The sequence below is a fragment of the Eschrichtius robustus genome, assembly GCF_028021215.1.
Source record: "Eschrichtius robustus isolate mEscRob2 chromosome Y unlocalized genomic scaffold, mEscRob2.pri SUPER_Y_unloc_3, whole genome shotgun sequence".
NCBI classification, from domain to species: Eukaryota; Metazoa; Chordata; class Mammalia; order Artiodactyla; family Eschrichtiidae; genus Eschrichtius; species Eschrichtius robustus.
In genome coordinates, this window is record NW_027175154.1 from 51,071 (window position 1) to 73,263 (window position 22,193).

Consider the following 22,193-nt stretch of genomic DNA (forward strand, 5'->3'; position numbering starts at 1 on the left):
TCCTCAAGTGAACTGAGGTTCTGTTAGGCCCTTAACGTATACTCATTCTCCCATTTCATCCCTAGAAGAGTCTTTCCTTTCCTGTACAAGTCAGGATGCCAAAGCTCTTGAGAGATACGTTGCATGTTGGGTAACATGTTCACATATGTCATCCCTCCCCTCCATCTCTCCATTTTCCTTTTTTTTAAGAAACAGGATTCCTAACTATATATCTTTGTCTCTCTCTTTTTTTTTTATTGAAGTAGAGTTGATTTACAGTGCTATGCCAGTCTCTGCTGTACAACAAAGTGACTCAGTTATACACATAGAGACATTCTTTTTTAATATCCTTTTCCTTTATGGTTTATCACAGGAGACAGGATATAGTTCCCTGTGCTCTACATTAGGACTTTGTTGTTTGTGCATCCTATATGTAATAGTTTGCATCCACCCCAAACTCCCAATCTACCCCTCTGCCTCTTCTCCTCCCCCTTGGTAACCACAAGTCTGTTTTCTATGTCTATGAGTCTGTTTCTGTTTTGTAGATAGGTTCATTTGTGCCATATTTTAGGTTCCACATATAAGTGATATCATACGGTATTTGTCTTTTTCTTTCTGACTTACTTCACTTATTATGATCATTTCTAGGTCCTTCCGTGTTGCTGCAAATAGCATTATTTCATTCTTTTTTTATTTCATTTAAAAAATTTTCATTCTTTTATAGTATTCCATTGTATATATGTACCACATCTTCTTTATCCATTCATCTGTCAGTGGACATTTAGGTTGCTTCCATGACCTGGCTAATGTGAATAGTGCTGCTACGAACATCGGGGTGCATATGTCTTTTTGAATTACGGTTTTCTCTGGGTATATGCCCAGTAGTGGGATTGTAGGGTCGTATGGTAACTCTATTTTTAGTTTTTTAAGGAACCTCCGTACTGTTCTCCATGGCGGCTGCACCAATTTACATTCCCACCAACAGTGCAAGAGGGTTCCCTTTTCTCCACATCCTCTCCAGCATTTTTAACTACATATTTTTGAAATCAGCTTTTTATTTAGCAATATTAGGAAATTTTTCCTTAGTTATTCTTTATAATGTGGAATTGCTGTGTAATGTCCCATTACAAGGATATAAAATGGTTTACTGGAGAGGAGAGAAGATGGCGGAAGAGTAAGACGCGGAGATCACCTTCCTTCCCACAGATACAGTAGAAATACATCTACACGTGGAACTGCTCCTACAGAACACCCACTGAACGCTGGCAGAAAACGTCAGACCTCCCAAAAGGCAAGAAACTCCCCCCGTACTTGGGTAGGGCAAAAGAAAAAAGAAATAACAGAGACAAAAGAATAGGGACAGCACCTGCACCAGTGGGAGGGAGCTGTGAAGGAGGAAAGATTTCCACGCACTAGGAAGCCCCTTTGCGGGCAGAGACTGCCGGTGGCAGAGGGGGGAAGCTTCGGAGCCACGGAGGAGAGCGCAGCCACAGGGGTGCGGAGGGCAAAGCGGAGAGATTCCCGCACGGAGGCTCGGCGCTGACCAGCACTCACCAGCCCGAGAGGCTTGTCTGCTCAGCCGCCGGGGCGGGCGGGGCTGGGAGCTGAGGCTCGGGCTTCGGTCGGATCGCAGGGAGAGGACTGGGGTTGGCGGCGTGAACACAGCCTGAAGGGGTTAGTGCACCACAGCTAGCCGGGAGGGAGTCCGGGAAAAAGTCTGCAGCTGCCGAACAGGCAAGAGACTTTTTCTTCCCTGTTTCCTGGTGCGCGAGGAGAGGGGATTCAGAGCGCCGCCTAAACGAACTTCAGAGATGGGCACGAGCCGCGGCTATCAGCGCGGACCCCACAGCAACAGGGGCGCAGAGGAAAAAATGGAGAGATTCCCGCACAGAGGCTCGGCGCCGAGCAGCACTCAGCAGCCTGAGAGGCTTGTCTGCTCACCCACCAGGGCGGGTGGGGCTGGGAGCTGAGGCTCAGCTTCAGTCGGATCGCAGGGAGAGGACTGGGGTTGGCGGCGTGAACACAGCCTGAAGGGGTTAGCGCACCACAGCTGGCCAGGAGGGAGACCAGGAAAAAGTCTGCAGCTGCCGAAGAGGCAAGAGACTTTTTCTTGCCTCTTTGTTTTGCGGCGCGCAAGGAGAGGGGATTCAGAGCGCCGCCTAAACGAACTCCAGAGACTGGCGTGAGCCGCGGCTATCAGCGCGGACCCCAGAGACAGGCGTGAGACGCTGGGGCTGCTGCTGCAGCCTCCAAAAAGCCTGTGTGCGAGCACAGGTCACTCTCCACACCGCCCCTCCCGGGAGCCTGTGCAACCCGCCACTGCCAGGGTCCCGTGATCCGGGGACAACTCCCCCAGGAGAACGCACGGCGCTCCTCACGCTGCTGCGTCACGACGCCTCTGACGCCGCAGGCTCGCCCCGCCTCCTCCGTACCGCTCCCTCCCCCCGGCCTGAGTGAGCCAGAGCCCCCGAAGCAGCTGCTCCTTTAACCCCGTCCTGTCTGGCCGGGGAACAGACGCCCTCAGGCGACCTACACGCAGAGGCGGGTCCAAATCCAAAGCTGATCCCCAGGAGCTGTGCGAACAGAGAAGAGAAGGGGAAATCTCTCCCAGCAGCCTCAGAAGCAGCAGATTAAAACTCCACAAACAACTTGATGTGCCTGCATCTGTTGAACACCTGAATAGACAACGAATCATCCCAAATTCAGGAGGTGGACTTCGGGAGCAGGATATATTAATTTTTCCCCTTTTCCTTTTTTTTTTGTGAGTGTATATGTATATGCTTCTGGGTGAGATTTTGTCTGTATAGCTTTGCTTTATAATAGCTTTATTTTACTTCACTATATTATAGCCTCTTTCTTTCTTTCTATTTTTTCTCCCTTTTACTCTGAGCCGTGTGGACGAAAGGCTCTTGGTGCTCCAGCCAGGCATCAGGGCCGTACCTCTGAGGTGGGAGAGCCAACTTCAGGACACTGGTCCACAAGAGACCTCCCAGCTCCACGTAATACCAAACGGCAAAAATCTCTCAGAGATCTCCATCTCAACATCAAGACCCAGCATCACTCAATGACCAGCAAGCTACAGTGCTGAACACCCTATGCCAAACAACTAGCAAGACAAGAACACAGCCCCATCCATTAGCAGAGAGGCTGCCTAAAATCATAATAAGGCCACAGACACCCCAAAATACACCACCAGACGTGGACGTGCCCACCAGAAAGACAAGATCCAGCCTCATCCACCAGAACTCAGGCACTAGTTCCCTCCACCAGGAAGCCTACACAACCCACTGAACCAACCTTAGCCACTGGGGACAGATACCAAAAACAATGGGATCTACGAACCTGCAACCTGTGAAAAGGAGACCCCAAACACAGTAAGATAAGCAAAATGAGACGACAGAAAAACACACAGCAGATGAAGGAGCAGGGTCAAAACACACCAGACTTAACAAATGAAAAGGAAATAGGTAGTCTACCTGAAAAAGAATTCAGAATAATGATAGTAAGGATGATCCAAAATCTTGGAAATAGAATAGACAAAATGCAAGAAACATTTAACAAGGTCGTAGAAGAACTAAAGAGGAACCAAGCAATGATGAAAAACACAATAAATGAAATTAAAAATACTCTAGATGGGATCAATAGCAGAATAACTGAGGCAGAAGAAAGGATAAGTGACCTGGAAGATAAAATGGTGGAAATAACTACTGCAGAGCAGGATAAAGAAAACAGAATGAAAAGAACTGAGGACAGTCTCAGAGACCTCTGGGACAACATTAAACGCACCAACATTCGAATTATAGGGGTCCCAGAAGAAGAAGAGAAAAAGAAAGGGACTGAGAAAATATTTGAAGAGATTATAGTTGAAAACTTCCCTAATATGGGAAAGGAAATAGTTAATCAAGTCCTGGAAGCACAGAGAGTCCCATACAGGGACCCAAGGAGAAACACGCCAAGACACATATTAATCAAACTGTCAAAAATTAAATATAAGGAAAACATATTAAAGGCAGCAAGGGAAAAACAACAAATAACACACAAGGGAATCCCCATAAGGTTAACTTCTGATCTTTCAGCAGAAACTCTGCAAGCCAGAAGGGAGTGGCAGGATATACTTAAAGTGATGAAGGAGAAAAACCTACAACCAAGATTACTCTACCCAGCAAGGATCTCATTAAGATGTGATGGAGAAATTAAAACCTTTACAGACAAGCAAAAGCTGAGAGAGTTCAGCACCACCAAACCAGCTTTACAACAAATGCTAAAGGAACTTCTCTAGGCAAGAAACACAAGAGAAGGAAAACACCTACAATAACAAACCCAAAACATTTAAGAAAATGGGAATAGGAACATACATATCGATAACTACCTTGAATGTAAATGGATTAAATGCTCCCACCAAAAGACACAGGCTGGCTGAATGGATACAAAAACAAGACCCATATATATGCTGTCTACAAGAGACCCACTTCAGACCTAGAGACACATACAGACTGAAAGTGAGGGGATGGAAAAAGATATTCCATGCAAATGGAAATCAAAAGAAAGCTGGAGTAGCAATTCTCATATCAGACAAAATAGACTTTAAAATAAAGACTATTACAAGAGACAAAGAAGGACACTATATAATGATCAAGGGATAGATCCAAGAGGAAGGTGTAACAATTGTAAATATTTATGCACCCAACATAGAAGTACCTCAATACATAAGGCAAATAGTAACAGCCATAAAAGGGGAAATCGACAGCAACACAATCATAGTAGGGGACTTTAACACCCCACTTTCACCAATGGACAGATCATCCAAAATGAAAATAAATAAGGAAACACAAGCTTTAAATGATACATTAAACAAGATGGACTTAATTGATATTTATAGGACATTCCACCCAAAAACAACAGAATACACATTTTTCTCAAGTGCTCATGGAACATTCTCCAGGATAGATCATATCTTGGGTCACAAATCAAGCCTTGGTAAATTTAAGAAAATTGAAATCGTATCAAGTATCTTTTCTGACCACAACGCTATGAGACTAGATATCAATTACAGGAAAAGATCTGTAAAAATACAAACACATGGAGGCTACACAATACACTACTTAATAACGAAGTGATCACTGAAGAAATCAAAGGGGAAATCAAAAAATACCTAGAAACAAAAGACAATGGAGATACGACGACCCAAAACCTATGGGACACAGCAAAAGCAGTGCTAAGAGGGAAGTTTATAGCAATACAAGCCTACCTCAAGAAACAGGAAACATCTCGAATAAACAACCTAACCTTGCACCTAAAGCAATTAGAGAAAGCAGAACAAAAAAACCCCAAAGCTAGCAGAAGGAAAGAAATTATAAAGATCAGGTCAGAAATAAATGAAAAAGAAATGAAGGAAACAATAGCAAAAATCAATGAAACTAAAAGCTGGTTCTTTGAGAAGATAAACAAAATTGATAAACCATTAGCCAGACTCATCAAGAGAAAAAGGGAGAAGACTCAAATCAATAGAATTAGAAATGAAAAAGGAGAAGTAACCACTGACACTGCAGAAATACAAAAGATAATGAGAGATTACTACAAGCAACTCTATGCCAATAAAATGGATAACCTGGAAGAAATGGACAGATTCTTAGAAATGCACAAACTGCCGAGACTGAACCAGGAAGAAATAGAAAATATGAGCAGACCAATCACAAGCACTGAAATTGAAACTGTGATGAAAAACCTTCCAACAAACAGAAGCCCAGGACCAGATGGCTTCACAGGTGAATTCTATCAAACATTTAGAGAAGAGCTAACACCTATCCTTCTCAAACTCTTCCAAAATATTGCAGAGGGAGGAACACTCCCCAACTCATTCTACGAGGCCACCATCACCCTGATACCAAAACCAGACAAAGATGCCACAAAGAAAGAAAACTACAGGCCAATATCACTGATGAACACAGATGCAAAAATCCTCAACAAAATACTAGCAAACAGAATCCAACAGCACATTAAAAGGATCATACACCATGATCAAGTGGGGTTTATCCCAGGAATGCAAGGATTCTTCAATATATGCAAATCAATCAATGTGATACACCATACTAACAAATTGAAGGAGAAAAACCATATGATCATCTCAATAGATGCAGAAAAAGCTTTCGACAAAATTCAACACCCATTTATGATAAAAGCCCTGCAGATAGTAGGCATAGAGGGAACTCTCCTCAACATAATAAAGGCCATATATGACAAACCCACAGCCAACATTGTCCTCAGTGGTGAAAAACTGAAACCATTTCCACTAAGATCAGGAACAAGACAAGGTTGCCCACTCTCACCACTATTATTCAACATAGTTTTGGAAGTGTTAGCCACAGCAATCAGAGAAGACAAAGAAATAAAAGGAATCCAAATCGGAAAAGAAGAAGTAAAGTTGTCACTATTTGCAGATGACATGATACTATACATAGAGAATCCTAAAGATGCTACCAGAAAACTCCTAGAGCTAATCAATGAATTTGGTAAAGTAGCAGGATACAAAATTAATGCACAGAAATCTCTTGCATTTCTATATACTAATGACGAAAAATCTGAAAGTGAAATTAAGAAAACACTCCCGTTTACCATTGCAACAAAAAGAATAAAATATCTAGGAATAAACCTACCTAAGGAGACAAAAGACCTGTATGCAGAAAATTATAAGACACTGATGAAAGAAATTAAAGATGATACAAATAGATGGAGAGATATACCATGTTCCTGGATTGGAAGAATCAACATTGTGAAAATGACTCTACTACCCAAAGCAATCTACAGATTCAATGCAATCCCTATCAAACTACCACTGGCATTTTTCACAGAACTAGAACAAAAAATTTCACAATTTGTATGGAAACACAAAAGACCCCGAATAGCCAAAGCAATCTTGAGAACGAAAAATGGAGCTGGGGGAATCAGGCTCCCTGACTTCAGACTATATTACAAAGCTTCAGTAATCAAGACAGTTTGGTACTGGCACAAAAACAGAAATATAGATCAATGGAACAGGATAGAAAGCCCAGAGATAAACCCACACACATATGGTCACCTTATCTTTGATAAAGGAGGCAAGCATATACAGTGGAGAAAAGACAGCCTCTTCAATAAGTGGTGCTGGGAAAATTGGACAGGTACATGTAAAAGTATGAAATTAGAACACTCCCTGACACCATGCACAAAAATAAACTCAAAATGGATTAAAGACCTAAGTGTAAGGGCAGACACTATCAAACTCTTAGAGGAAAACATAGGCAGAACACTCTATGACATACATCACAGCAAGATTCTTTTTGACCCAGCTCCCAGAGAAATGGAAATAAGAACACAAATAAACAAATGGGACCTAATGAAACTTCAAAGCTTTTGCACAGCAAAGGAAACCATAAACAAGACCAAAAGACAACCATCAGAATGGGAGAAAATATTTGCAAATGAAGCAACTGACAAAGGATTAATCTCCAAGATTTACAAGCAGCTCATGCAGCTCAATAACAAAAAAACGAACAACCCAATCCAAAAATGGGCAGAAGACCTATATAGACATTTCTCCAAAGAAGATATACAGATGGCCTACAGACACATGAAAGAATGCTCAACATCATTAATCATTAGAGAAATGCAAATCAAAACTACAATTAGATATCATCTCACACCGGTCAGAATGGCCATCATCAAAAAATCTAGAAACAATAAATGCTGGAGAGGGTGTGGAGGAAAGGGAACACTCTTGCACTGTTGGTGGGAATGTAAATTGATACAGCCACTATGGAGAACAGTATGGAGGTTCCTTAAAAAACTAAAAATAGAACTATCATACGACCCAGCAATCCCACTACTGGGCATATACCCTGAGAAAACCATAGGTCAAAAAGAGTCATGTACCAAAATGTTCATTGCAGCTCTATTTACAATAGCCAGGACATGGAAGCAACCTAAATGTCCATCGACAGATGAATGGATAAAGAAGATGTGGCACATATATACAATGGAATATTACTCAGCCATAAAAAGAAATGAAATGGAGGTATTTGTAATGAGGTGGATGGAGTTAGAGTCTGTCATACAGAGTGAAGTAAGTCAGAAAGAGAAAAACAAATACAGTATGCTAACACATATATACGGAATCTAAGGGAAAAAAAAAAAAGGCCATGAAGAACCTAGTGGCAAGACGGGAATAAAGACACAGACCTACTAGAGAATGGACTTGAGGATATGGGGAGGGGGTGGGGTGAGATGTGACAGGGTAAGAGAGTGTCATGGACATATATACACTACCAAATGTAAAATAGATAACTAGTGGGAAGCAGCCGCATAGCACAGGGAGATCAGCTCGGTGCTTTGTGACCACCTAGAGGGGTGGGATGGGGAGGGTGGGAGGGAGGGAGATGCAAGAGGGAAGAGAAATGGGAACATATTGTATATGTATAACTGATTCACTTTGTTATACAGCAGAAGCTAACACACCATTGTAAGGCAATTATACTTCAATAAAGATGTTTAAAAAAAAAAAAAGAAAAAAAAAAGTTGATGAGTGGAGAGGACATGTCAAGAATACATTTAACAACTACACATAACAAATGTTAGACAAATATTGAAATTTAAACGTTTATTTACCCTATGTCTACATACTGCCCCCCTGCCCCCCAACCACAGTTTTTCCCAGGTTCACAACTGTCTTGAAATCTATTCATGGATCTCATTTTCAAAATAAAAGACAGCTTCCAAAATTGATTTGTTTGTTGTTTCATGGACATGCTGGAAACTTCCCTTTCTCATAATTTTCAGCTTATTTTTAAAACAAATTAACTTCACTAGTTAAAAACCTACCTAGAATATTAATAAGTACAGATGATAGGGACAGAGTAAAGGGACAAGGTGATTAAACAGTTAATCCCACTAGGTTATTGTAAGTAAAGAAAAAAGTATGGGAGACCCTCTTAAGTCAATGATCACTCAAGAAAGCAGGTTTCCTTAACCACAAAGCCAAGCAGGCTTATTATTAGCAACAAAACCATGCAACAGAAGCATGAGACATGCCCCAAAACAATGAAACAATGGTGGCTTGAGACCCACATCCTGCCCAGTGACCTCAGTTAATAACCCCTAGGACATGCTCTCTGCACACTTAAAAAATGATAATTTATGGAAAGATGACATTTCAAAGTGAAAGACCCTCATTGTACTGAGACCTGAAATAATTTTTCCATTGCGCCATGACAGCCCCAATTTGACCACGTAGGGGTAAGAAAACTCCCCTGCACAACCTGCAGGAGTAGCTGATGATGGAAGCGTGACATCTACCCAAGAACGAGAAGGAAGGTGGTCTTCTCTCCCTCCCCACATTCCTTTGATTGTAAAACTGCAGCCCGCTAAGTTCTCGGTGGGCAGCACCGTTTCATCCACCTGCCTGTGAGCCTCACTAGCGTCCTATTCCAATAAATCACTTCTTATCTATCACTTTGCCTCTTATTGAATTCTTTCTGCTCTGAGACCATCCTTTCTGCTCTTTCCTCAGAGCCCCCTGAAATGCCACCTAGCAGTTCCACAGATATATCCTGCTTAAAATCATTTTACTAAACAGTTATGACTGATGGTTTCTACATTTAAAGTTTAAGAAAGAGGGACTTCCCTGGTGGTGCAGTGGTTAAGAATCTGCCTGCCAATGCAGGGGACACGGGTTCAAGCCCTGGTCCCAGAAGATCCCATGAGCCACGGAACAACAAAGCCCATGCGCCGCAACTACGGAGCCTGTGCTCTAGAGCCCGTGAGCCACAACTACTGAGCCCGTGCACCAAAATTACTGAAGCCCGCATGCCTAGAGCCTGTGCTCTGCAACAAGAGAAGCCACCACAATGAGAAGTCCGTGCACCACAATGAAGAGTAGCCCCCACTCGCCACAACTAGAGAAAGACTGCACGCAGCAATGAAGACCCAACACAACCAGAAATTAATTAAAACATTTTAAAAATAGGTGACTCTATAAAATAGTATTGTAAATGTGTCAAGTATTATCCATTAAAGCATGTTTCTACTGCATGTGTCTAGTGTATGACTTTCATCATTATGAGCATTCTTTTTGTTATATTACTATTGTTATTTCATTGGTTAATTCATTTATCATCAGATTAGTGGTTTATATTATAATGTAAATTATACTGTGGATAATTTGGAAAACTAGAGTCTTTAGATTTTCTAAATACAATAGTATCTCAAATTTATATATAACTTTGGAATGAAAAAGCATGTTTTATAAATTAAAAACGGAAGGAATTGCTAGTATATTCACTGGTTGCAAAAAGAAGGAAATCATAACAGACTACTATGAACAATTATATGCCAACAAACTGGACAACATAGAAGAAATAGATAAATTCTTAGAACTATACAATGTACCAAGACTGAATCAGGAAGAAACAGAAAATCTGTGCAGACTAATAACAATGAGATTGAATCAGTAATAAAAACCCTGCAACAAAGAAAAGCCCAGGACCACGTCAGTTCGTTGGTTTATTTCTACCAAATATTTAAAAAGTTAATACCAATTCTTCTCAAACTCTTCCAAAAAATAGAAAAGAAAGGGGACTTCCCTTGTGGTCCAATGGTTAAGACTCTGCACTCCCAATGCAGGAGGCCCAGGTTCAATCCCTGTTCAGAGAACTAGATCCCGCATGCCACAGTGAAGATCCCACATGCTGCAACTAAGATGAGGTGCAGCCAAATAAATAAACATTTAAAAAAGAAAGAAAAGAAGGGATCACTTTCAAACTTACTTTACAAGGCCAGCATTACCCTGATACTGAACCCAGAGAAGAATACTACAAGAAAAGAAAATTATAGGCCAATATCTCTGATGAATAGAAATGCAAAAATTCTCAGTGAAATACTAGCAACCCAAATTCAAGAGCACATTAAAAGGATCATACTTTATGACCAAATGGGATTTATCCCTTGGATGAAGGATAGTTCAGTATAAGTGAATAAAATTATGTGATAAAACACTTTGACAAAATTAAGGACAAAAACCACATGACCATCTCAATAGATGCAAAAAGGTATTTGACAAAATTCAACACCTCTCATGATAAAATCTCTCAACAAATTAGATATAGAAGAACATACCTCAGCACAAGAAAGGTGATATATTGTTCAAAGGTCTATTTTACCCAAAGTTTCAAAGCAATCACTATCAAAATCTCAGTGCTTTTTAGAAAAAGCAATAATAAAATTCATATGGAACTACCACAGATACAGAATAGCTAAAGCAATTTTGAAAAAGAAGAATGAAGCTGGAAGCACCAAACTTCCTGATTTCAAAATATATGACAAAGCTACAGTTATCAAAACAATATGGTTCTGCATAGACCAATGGGAATAAATTTAACCAAGGAGGCAAAAGACTAGTACATAGAAAACTACAAAACATTTCTGAAAGAAATAAAGAAGACATAAATAAATGTAAAGACGTCTTGTGTTCATGAATAGGAAAATTAGTGTTTTAGAGATGATACTATTACTCAAAGTAACATAAGGTTTAGCACACCCTCTTTCTAAATGACAATAATTTTTTTTGCAGAAGTAGAAAAACATCCTAAAATTCATATGAAGTCTCAGTAGATCCTGAATAGTGAAAACAGTGAAAAAAAATTACAAAGTTGGAAGGCTCATACTTAACTGATTTTGAAATTTGTTTTGATTTCAAAGCTAGTTCTGCCATAAAAGCAAATATACAGACCAATGAAATAGAATAAAGAGCCCAGAAATAAACACTCACATATGTTGACTGCCAAGACCACTCAGCGGGGGAAATGAGACTCTTAAACAAATGGTTCTGAGAAAACTGGTTATCCAAATGGGGAAAAAAAGATCTTTCCTTACATAATATGAAAAAAATTAATACAAAATGTATCAGATGCCTAAATATGATGCCTAAAATGATAAAACTCTTAGAAGAAAACATAAGGGAAATTTTTCATGACATTTGATGTGACAGTGATTTCTTGGATATGATACTGTAAGCACAGGCAACAAAAGAAATTAAATGTCTTACATAAAAATTTAAAGCTTTTGTGAATCAAATGACATAAAGTGTAATCAACAGAGTGAAAGATAACTCACAATATGAGAATATGCTTGAAGAACATATGTCCAAAAGAGAAGCAATAACAGAATATAAGGAAATCCTACATTTTGATAACAAAACCCTAAACAACTCAATAAGAAATTGTCATAGACTTGAATAAATTTTTCTTCAAAAAAGATATACAAATGGCCAATAAGTAAATGAAAAGAGGCTTGACATCACTAGTCATTAGGGAAATGCAAATCAAAATGACAATGAGATGCTACTTCACAACTGTGAGGATGACTCTGAGAGAATGAGAAAGAGAAGAAAGGAAGGAAGAGAAAAAGGAAATGAGTAATAAACAGCTTCTCTAAGAGGTTGTGGAGAAATTGAAACCCTTGTACATTGCTGGTGGGAATGTAAACTGGTGCAGTTGCTGTGGAAACTATATAGTGGTTCCTCAAAAATTAAACATAGAATTATCTGATCCATCAATTCCACTTGTAGGTATGTACCCAGAAGAATGGAAAATATGTTGTCAAACAAATATTTTTACACCAATGTTTATAGCAGCATTATTTATAATAGTCAATAGATAGAAATAGACAGGGGAGCAGTGCCTCGCCCCAGAGGCCATCCAAGAGGCCAGAGGCTTACAGGCAGCAACGTGGGGTTCTGGAGCTGAACCTGGGGCCCCAATCTGACACCTGCTAAGAAACCAGTGAAATGTGTAGTCGTTTAAAATTACAGCACTAGTGAGAATGAGACAAGATGGTGGGGTAGAAGGATATGAACTCACTGCTTCTTACAAAAAACCAAAATCACAACTAACTGCTGAACAAACATCAAAAAAAAAAAAAACTTGAACATAACAAATAGGATATCCTACATCCAAAGACAAAGAAGAAGTCACAATGAGATGGGGGCAGAGAGCAGAAGTAAGAAGAACTACAACCCTGCAGCCTGCAAAATAGGACGCACAATCACAGAAAATTAGACAAAATGAGGTGGTAGAGGAATATGTGCATGATGAAGGAACAAGATAAAACCCCAGAACAACTAAGTGAGGTGGAGATAGGCGATCTACCTGAAAAAGAATTCAGAGTAATGATAGTAAAGATGATCCAAGATCTCAGAAAAATATTGGAGGTACAGATTGAGAAAATACAAGAAATGTTTAACAAAGACCTAGAAGAACTGAAGAACAAACATAGATGAACAATACAATAACTGAAATGAAAAATACACTAGAAGGAACCAATAGCTAATAACTGAGGCAGAAGAATGGATAAGTAAGCTGGAAGACACAAGGTGGAAATCACTGCCACAGAACAGAATAAAGAAAAATAATGAAAAGAAATGAGGACAGTCTAAGAGGCCTCTGGGACAACGTTAAACACACCAACATTCACATTATACGGGTCCCAGGAGAACAGACAGAGAAAAGACCTGGAAAATATTTGAAGAGATAATAGCTGAAAAGTCGCCTAAAATGGGAAAGGAAACATTTACCCAGGTTCAGGAAGTGCAGAGAGTCCCAGGCAAGATAAACTGAGGGAGGACTATGCCAAACATATACTAATCAAATTGACAAAAATTAAAGACACAGAAAAATATATTAAAAGCAGCCAGGGAAAAGCAACAAATAACATACAAGGGAGCCCCCATAAGGTTATCAGCTGATTTTTCAGCAGAAACTCTGCAGGCCAGAAGGGAGTGACAGGATATATTTAAAGTGATGAAAGGGAAAAACCTACAACCAAGATTACTCTACCCAGCAAGGATCTCATTCAGATTTGGCAGAGAAATCAAAAGTTTTACAGACAAGCAAAGGCTAAGACAATTCACCACCACCAAACCAGCTTTACAACAAATGCTAAAGGAACTACTCTAGGCATGAAACAAAAGAGAAAAAAAAAAAGACCTACAAAAACAAACCCAAGGCAACTTCCCTGATGGAGCAGTGGATAAGAATCCACCTGCCAGTGCAGGGGACATGGGTTCAAGCCCTGGTCTGGGTAGAGCCCACATGCCATGGAGCAACTAAGCCCACGAGCCACAACTACTGAGCCCATGCACCACAACTACTGAAGCCCACACACCTAGAGCCCATGCTCTGCAACAAGAGAAGCCACCACAAGGAGAAACTCACGCACCACAATGAAGAGTAGCTCCTGCTCACTACAACTAGAGAAAACCCTCATGCAGCAACGAAGACCCAACACAGCTAAAAACAAATAAAATTAAGTCTTAAAAAACACCAAAACAAAAGAATAAAGAAAGTGGTAATAGGACCATGCATATCAATAATTACCTTAAATGTAAATGGATTAAATGCTCCAACCAAAAGACACAGACTAGCTGAATGGATACAAAAATAATACCCATATATATGCCATCTACAGAGACCCTCTTCAGAACTAGGGATACATACAGACTGAAAGTGAGGGAATGGAAAAAGATATTCCATGCAAATGCAAATCAAAAGAAAGCTGGATTAGCAGTACTCAGATAAAATAGACTTTAAAATAAAGCCTGTTACAAGAAATAAGCAAAAGCTAAAAGAATTCAGGAGTAGCAGACAAACTTTGCAACAAATGCTAAAGGAACTTCACTAGGCAGGAAAGAAAAGGTGGGCTTCCCTGGTGGCATAGTGGTTAAGAATCTGCCTGCCAATGCTGGCGACACAGGTTTGATCCCTGGCCTGGGAAGATCCCATATGCCATGGAGCAACTAAGCCCGTGTGCCACAACTACTGAGTCTGTGCTCTAGAGCCTGTGAGCCACAGCTACTGAGCGCACGTGCCACAGCTACTGAATCCCATGCACCTAGAGCCTGTGCTCTGCAACAAGAGAAGCCACGACAATGAGAAACCCACACACCACAACGAAGAGTAACCTCCACTCACCACAACTAGAGAAAGCCTGCACACAGCAACAAAGACCTAACACAGCCAATAAATAAATAAATAAATTTATTTTTTAAAAAAAGAAAAGAAAAGAAATGGCCACATCTTGAAACAAGAAAATTATGAATGGAAAAGCTCACAGTAAAGGGAAATATCCAGTAAAGGTAGGAAATCATCTGCACACAAATATGGTATCAAAACTAGCAATCAAAAGAAGAGGAGAGCACATATGCAGGATATTAGAAATATAACTTAAAACAATCTTATATATACATAGACTGATATATCAAAACCTCATGGTAACCACAAATCAAAAATCTACAATAAATACACACAAAAAAGAAAAAGGAATCCAAACACAACACTAAAGTTAGTCATCAAATCACAAGAGAAGAGAAGAGGAAGGGAAGAAAAAACACCTACAAAAAACAAATCCAAAATAATTAACAAAATGGCAATAAGAATACATATTGATATCTACCTTAAGTATAAATGGACTAAATACACCAACCAAAAGACACAGACTGGCTGAATAGTTACAAAAACAAGGCCCATATATATGCTATCTACAAGAGACCAACTTCAGATCTAGGGAAACATATAGACTTGAAAGTGAGGAAACAGAAAACGTTATTCCATGCAAATAGAAATCAAAAGAAAGCTAGAGTAGCAATACTCAGATCAGACAAAATAGATTTTAAAATAAAGATTGTTACAAGAGACAAAGGACATTCATTACATAATGATTAAGGATTAATCCAAGAAGAAGATAAAACAGTTATAAACATACATGCACCCAACATAGAGCACCTAAATATAAAGCAAATATCAACAGACACAAAGAGAGAAATCAACAGTAACACAGTAATAGGAGGGGACTTTAACACTCCACTTACATCAGTGGACAGAGCATCCAGACAGAGAAATCAGTAAGGAAACACTGGCCTTAAGTAACACATTAGACCAAGTGGAATGAATATATATATATAGAACATGTCATCCAAAAGCAGCAGAATACTCATTCTTCTGAAGTGCATACAGAACATTCTCAAAAGAGATCACAAGCTAGGCCCCAAGACAGCTGGAAACCATAAAACCCCTAGAAGAAAACAGAGGTGGAATACTCTTTGACATAAATCATGGCAATATTTTGGATCTGTCTCCTAAGGTAAAAAAAATACAACCAAAAAAACAAACAGAACCTAATTAAACAGAAATGCTTTTGCAGAGCATTCATTTTCATCAACAAAAAGACAACCTAATGAATGGCAGAAAATATTTACAAATGACATGGTTGATAAAGAATTAATACACAAAATATATAGAGTTCTTACAAATCAATTATCAAACAACCCCCAAATAACCCAATCAAAAAATGGGCAGAAGACCAGAAGACACATTTTCCCAGATGAACAACGAACACAGGAAAAGACTGTTAACCATCACAGAAACGTAAATTAAAACCACAATGAGGTATCACCTCTTGCCTGTCAGAATGGCGGTCATCAAAGAGAACACAAGTCACCAGTGTTTGAGAGGATGTAGAGAAAAGGGGACCTTCCTACACTGTTGGCCAGAATGTAAATTGGTGCAGCCCCTATGGAAAATGGTTTGGAGGTTTCTCAAAAAACTAAAAAGAGAACTACCATGTGATCCAGTAATTCCATTCCTGGGTATATATATGCAACAAACCCCAAAACACTAATTCGAAAAGATACATGCACCCCAATATTCATAGCATTATTTACGATAGCTAAGATAAGAAAGCGACCTAGGTATCCTTTAAGAGATACGTGTTTAAAGAAGATGTGATATACAGACACAATGGAATACTACTCAGTTATAAAAAAAAAAAAAAGAAATGTTGCAACAACATGGATGGGCTTGGAGGGTATTATACTAAGTAAAATAAGTCAGACAGAGACAAACACTGTATATCATTTATATGCAGAATCTAAAAAATAAAACTAGTAAAAATAACAAAACAGAAAGACTCACAGATACAGAGAATAAATGAGTGGTTACCAGTGGAAGAGGTGGGGCAAGGGCAAGATAGAGGTAGGGAACTAACAGGTACAACTTACTATGTACAGAATAAATAAGGTACAAGGATGAATACACAGGGCATAGCCAATATTTTATAATACCTATAAATGGAATATAACCTTTAAAAATTGTGAATCATTATGCTGTACACCTAAAACTTATGTAATATTGTACCTCAACTTTTGGAAAAAATGCATACCGGAAAAAAAAAGGCTTGGGTGGAGTCTATCTTAACAAGTCTTATACCTCTGGCAGTAAAATAACAACCACCTCCAAAATCCAATTTATAAAGGATATTAAACTGACGAAAGAAAATAGGAAACAGAAGACTTCTTTCATGTAGACATACTTCTAAGTGATGTTGGTATATTTGATTTCATGTCCTGTTCTCTACTGCTTTAAAGACTGTAAAATTCTGTGAAGTGTAATTCTTGACAGGCAATCCAAATAGAACTAAGGCTTTTTTATGTGCAGGTAAATACAGTAAGTTCAATTTATATGAATCTTGGCAATAAATCATCTCAAAAAGAGATGAAACAATAAGATGCTCTGTAAGAAATACAAAATAGAGCTAGTTAAAAAAATTCAGATGTAGCACTAATACATTATAATATAAACATAATACTTTATAAGTCTCCGATGGTTAAATTTTAACTTCTGTTTCAAAAGAGTCTGTCTTGAGTTCTATCATCAATGAACTTTGGACAAAAACCATTTACATGAAAATCAGAAAATATAGCTGTTAAAATAATATGAGTGGCATTTGCTAGTTTTCATAACTAAAATGGAATTATAATTACTTCCTTTTGAAATTATATATACATGTGTATACATATGTGTATCTATATGTATGTATATATATATATGATTACTGTTAAGATTTCAATTATTGAAAAACTGTTACCTAAATTTAATAAAATATGCACAACTTTTCATCTTTAAATTATTTCAAAAAGTTATTTGACAAAAGTACTTCATTAATACAATCATAAAGGCATTTCACCAGATAGGATTATAAATTCTCTAGACATTTGTATAACTTCATTTGTAGAACTTTACCAAAACTCCCTGGAAAACTGTTAGAAAGAAAAATGTGATAAAATGAGAATACAGGCCAAATGCTTCAGCAAGTACAGATAGAAAACAAGGAAATCTTACAAAATGGTTAATGGTTAATTAAGAGTAATTTGTTCATATGAAGTAAAAAACCTTCACCTTGTTAAAATTTACTAGTGATACAGAATTTGAATATATTCCCCTCTCCCCTCGCTGAACCATGTTGAAGAAGCAGAAGATCAAGCAGAAGATCATGAAATTTTAAGTCATGTAACTCCAGAAAATAAGTCACTTAATATATTTGTTCTTAGAGTGGAGGCCATCATTTTGAATCTCCTCTTCATAATAAACAAGATTTATCAAACCTACATAATGTTTCTCTTTAAAATCTTAACTTCACTATTCATTTCCTACTCTACACTTTTCTGGTACTTATTTATTGGCGATCACTGCAATAACTGAAACCTAACAAATTAGATGAAAGACATTTACTTTCAAAATAAACATACTTTTGCAAGTAATACTTCAGAGTAGGTACCCCAGAAACTACCATATATGTGAAAATTCAAAATTTGCTTTATCTTTTTACAATTATATATTGTATTATATGTTATACATGTGTGTGAATATATACGTACATATAAAATATATATAATCAGATTTGAAAATGAATAAAATCTGGGTCTTTACAGAAAAGTCTTTCTACAACTCAAACAGTGGAAAACCCTTTGAACATTAAACAATTTTAACAAAAGATTCTGTACAATGCTAAACAGTTTTATTTATACATACAAAATATAAAAGGAGTAGTGTTTAAAATTACAGAACTCCTTAATATTTAACGGCAGGCAATCTCAAAAAAAAATAACATTCCATTTACAAATATTTTCAAGCAATAAATATGTATTCATAAATAGTGTAAATCTGTATCAAGATTAGAAACAAAATCACAAATTTAAAGTTTATTCCTTAGTCTATGTGCAATCCATTATCTTTGTATCTTTGTTATTAGGCTACTAAATTTTTTAAAAAGTTTTAATTTGGAACCATTATGGCCTCAAAACAATACAGAAAAACTTAATGCAGTTAAAAAATATTTTTCTCCTTTAATTTTTCACATTAAAAAAGTTAACCAAAGATTTAAATTTATTAACTATCTTCACGAACAAATGGCCAGTGAGGACAGTGTATCTTCCTCCAGGAAACTTCTGAAAGGATAAAATATAGATGAAAACTAATTTATCAGTCCAGAAACAGAGAAACAAACAACAAAAAAGGTATCTTCAAGTCAGTAGTCTGTTGGACAATGCCAGTTTTTTCAGATACCATAAAACATGTGATAATTATTATTAAGCAAAGCTGGATCATCCTGGAGCAGAAAAGTGCTCTCCTACATCCAGTTGGTTGACAATATTCTTGGAAGGTTGCATAGACATTAGCTTTTAGTCAGCACTCTTATGAAGCAGCTACAAACCCAGTGGTGCAGAACTTTCCTGAAGATCAGAAAAGGTGTCATTTAATATTCATGGAACAATATCAAGAAGAGGAGGATGATACTGAAGGAGCCTAAAATTAAAAGTGAGGTGTATTAATTATTTTAGTATATTATTAATCCTTAAAAGTGTTCTCTAGTTCATGGCTATAAACGATATACAGCCTACTTATGAAGTGAGTTAGAAACACCAAGTCTTAAGAAAGTTCAATAGCCTGCTAATTGATGTGCTTTTATTGTGTCCTTTAGGACCATATTTCTAAGAGTTCTAAATTGTTACCCTCATTTTTCTGTACATCATTTAGTCACAAAAACTTACAGGACATACCAAATTGACTGCTAAAACAAAGAATTTGTGAAAAACTTTTAAAATTTTAATTAAAATTTCACTAGTTATTGGTTCATGAACATTTCTCAGCTAGAGTATATATTGCACATATTTCTCATAATTTTTCTCTTTTTTAAGCAAGCCTAGGCACCATTCAATTAAAAATACTACAAACTAAATTTCAATATTTAGAACAAAAGGCACTTGACCAGTATTAACAACTCATGAATAACTGTATTTCCATTCATAAAGCCATTCAAAGTCAAAAGTAAAGGCAACCTGTCTTTGATATTAAAATCTGCAGAATTCACAAACTTCTGAATTTAGTTTCATGCATCTTATAAACTGTATCATTAGTCAAAATCCATCAAATATTTCCATGAGAGTTTAAAACATAACCAGAACGAGGTTTTAAATAAATACAATTAAGCTCTGAAAATAGAAGAATATTAAAAACATAATGATTTTTCTTTAGATCATAGCTACAGAATTAAGTAACCAACATTTGGTTTTATCAATTAAGTCAAGTAGCATAAAGACTATGATAATACTCTAAAAGTACACAAAGATTTTTAAATGTAATTATTGTTATTATTTAGGCCATTCTCACTGAAAAGGACAAACAGTAATATATATTAATTTCATAAAAGGCTTCAAAGTATGAAAAAGAGGAATATTTTCTTACACATCATCTATTGAACCAATGGAAAATGTATACATCTTATTAATCCTTATTAACTAGTTAGCAAAAACAAACACTGCTTCTTCACAACCCAGCTAACTATGTACTCTCACATGATGAATTCACTTACTAATGTAAACTGGTCATATACTTGCATGAGGTCCTCCATTTTGTATTCTTCTAGCACCACAAAATTGTCCAGATTTCCACTTGTTTTTTGTGCACAGTCATGGCAATGTACTATGTATGTCTTTTGAGAATTGCTTTCAGTAGTAACAAAAAGAAGATCAAAAACCTCCACCTATTTTATAAGAGAAAAAGCACTGAACAGAGACAGCTGAATTTATCTGCACAACTTATAAAACTATGGAATTCTACTTTACATGAAAATGTGGACAGTTATTTTTGTCTAAATGCTGGGACTTAAAAAAGCCAGAGGGTTGTATGTTTGAGATACCAGGTTTATTTTGTAGGACATCCAAAGACAAGGGTAATGTTATATATTTAGAGATTAAACTAATGGAATGAAATCCTCGTTATAATCACTAATTAAAGTTTAATCAAACATTTACAAGGATCAGCCTATTTTTATTTTCCCCAGAATATCAGAACAAAAATAGAAAAAAGAGATAAATGATTTTCTTTTTACTTTTTCATAATAGTATTCATAGTGTTCTAGTTTTGGTTGTCTCTCTCTCCTCACACTGAGCTCCACAAAGATTGTCACTAAACTATTTTATTCATTTTTGGGCTCTTAGATATCATAGTGCTTAGTTTGGAAGCAAACCAAACCAAAATAATAATAATAATAATAAAAGTAAAGGAAAAAAAGGAAACAAAACACTTGAATGAACATGATGAGATTATTTTCAAGAGCCCAAAACTCAAGGATGACTAATAAAGGGTGTTCACTTCTAAGCCTACTATATTAAGGAAAGTAAGTACAGGGTGTATTCATGGACTTTACCATACCGAGAGACAATAAGTGCATCTTAGAAAGAATGTGGAGTTGCAATGACTCAGCCAGGAAAATGGATAATAGATAGAATACTTGTTTTCATATACAGAATAGATTCTTATTTATCTGAGGTATAATACCTAACCAGAATCTGTTTGGCCTTATAATAATATACTTCAATGAGGCTATACAATATTAAAATAGCTAACAGATTTAATCAGTATATCTCATAAGTGTAACACAATTTCAAGATCTAGTTCAGAACTTTCCAAGTTCTAGGCAAGTGATCTGATTTCTGTTTGACTTGTTCAGTTATTAGAAACTCATCACCTCAAATCATCTTGGAACAACCTAATTAAACTTAAAAGCTTTTGCACAGCAAAAAAAAAATCCCATAAAAGATACGAAAAGACAGCACTCAGAATGGAAGAATATTTGCAAACGAAGCAACTGACAAGGGATTAATCTCCAAAATACACAAATAGCTCATGCAGCTCAGTATCAAAAAAACAAGCAACCCAAACAAAAAATGGGCAGAAGACCTAAATAGACATTTCTCCAAAAAAATGACCATACAGATGGCTAAGAGGCACATGAAAAGATGCTCAACATCACTAATTATTAGGAAATGCAAATCAAAACTACAATGAGGTATC

At 37.3% G+C, this 22,193-nt stretch overlaps 1 protein-coding gene across 6 annotated transcripts in view; it reads right to left on the reverse strand.

Moving 5' to 3' along the window:
• Window positions 1–19,167: 19,167 nt before the first annotated feature.
• Window positions 19,168–22,193, reverse strand: part of LOC137757679 (lysine-specific demethylase 6A-like) — a 159,172-nt gene continuing 156,146 nt past the window's right edge. For all 6 annotated transcript variants that reach the window (XM_068534286.1, XM_068534285.1, XM_068534284.1 and 3 more), the window contains 2 exons: window positions 20,710–20,880; window positions 19,168–19,643 (listed from right to left, as the gene is read on the reverse strand). In XM_068534286.1, the coding sequence (XP_068390387.1) occupies window positions 19,614–19,643; window positions 20,710–20,880 (201 nt within the window). In that variant the 3' untranslated portion in view covers window positions 19,168–19,613. The remainder of the gene's footprint in view (window positions 19,644–20,709; window positions 20,881–22,193) is intronic.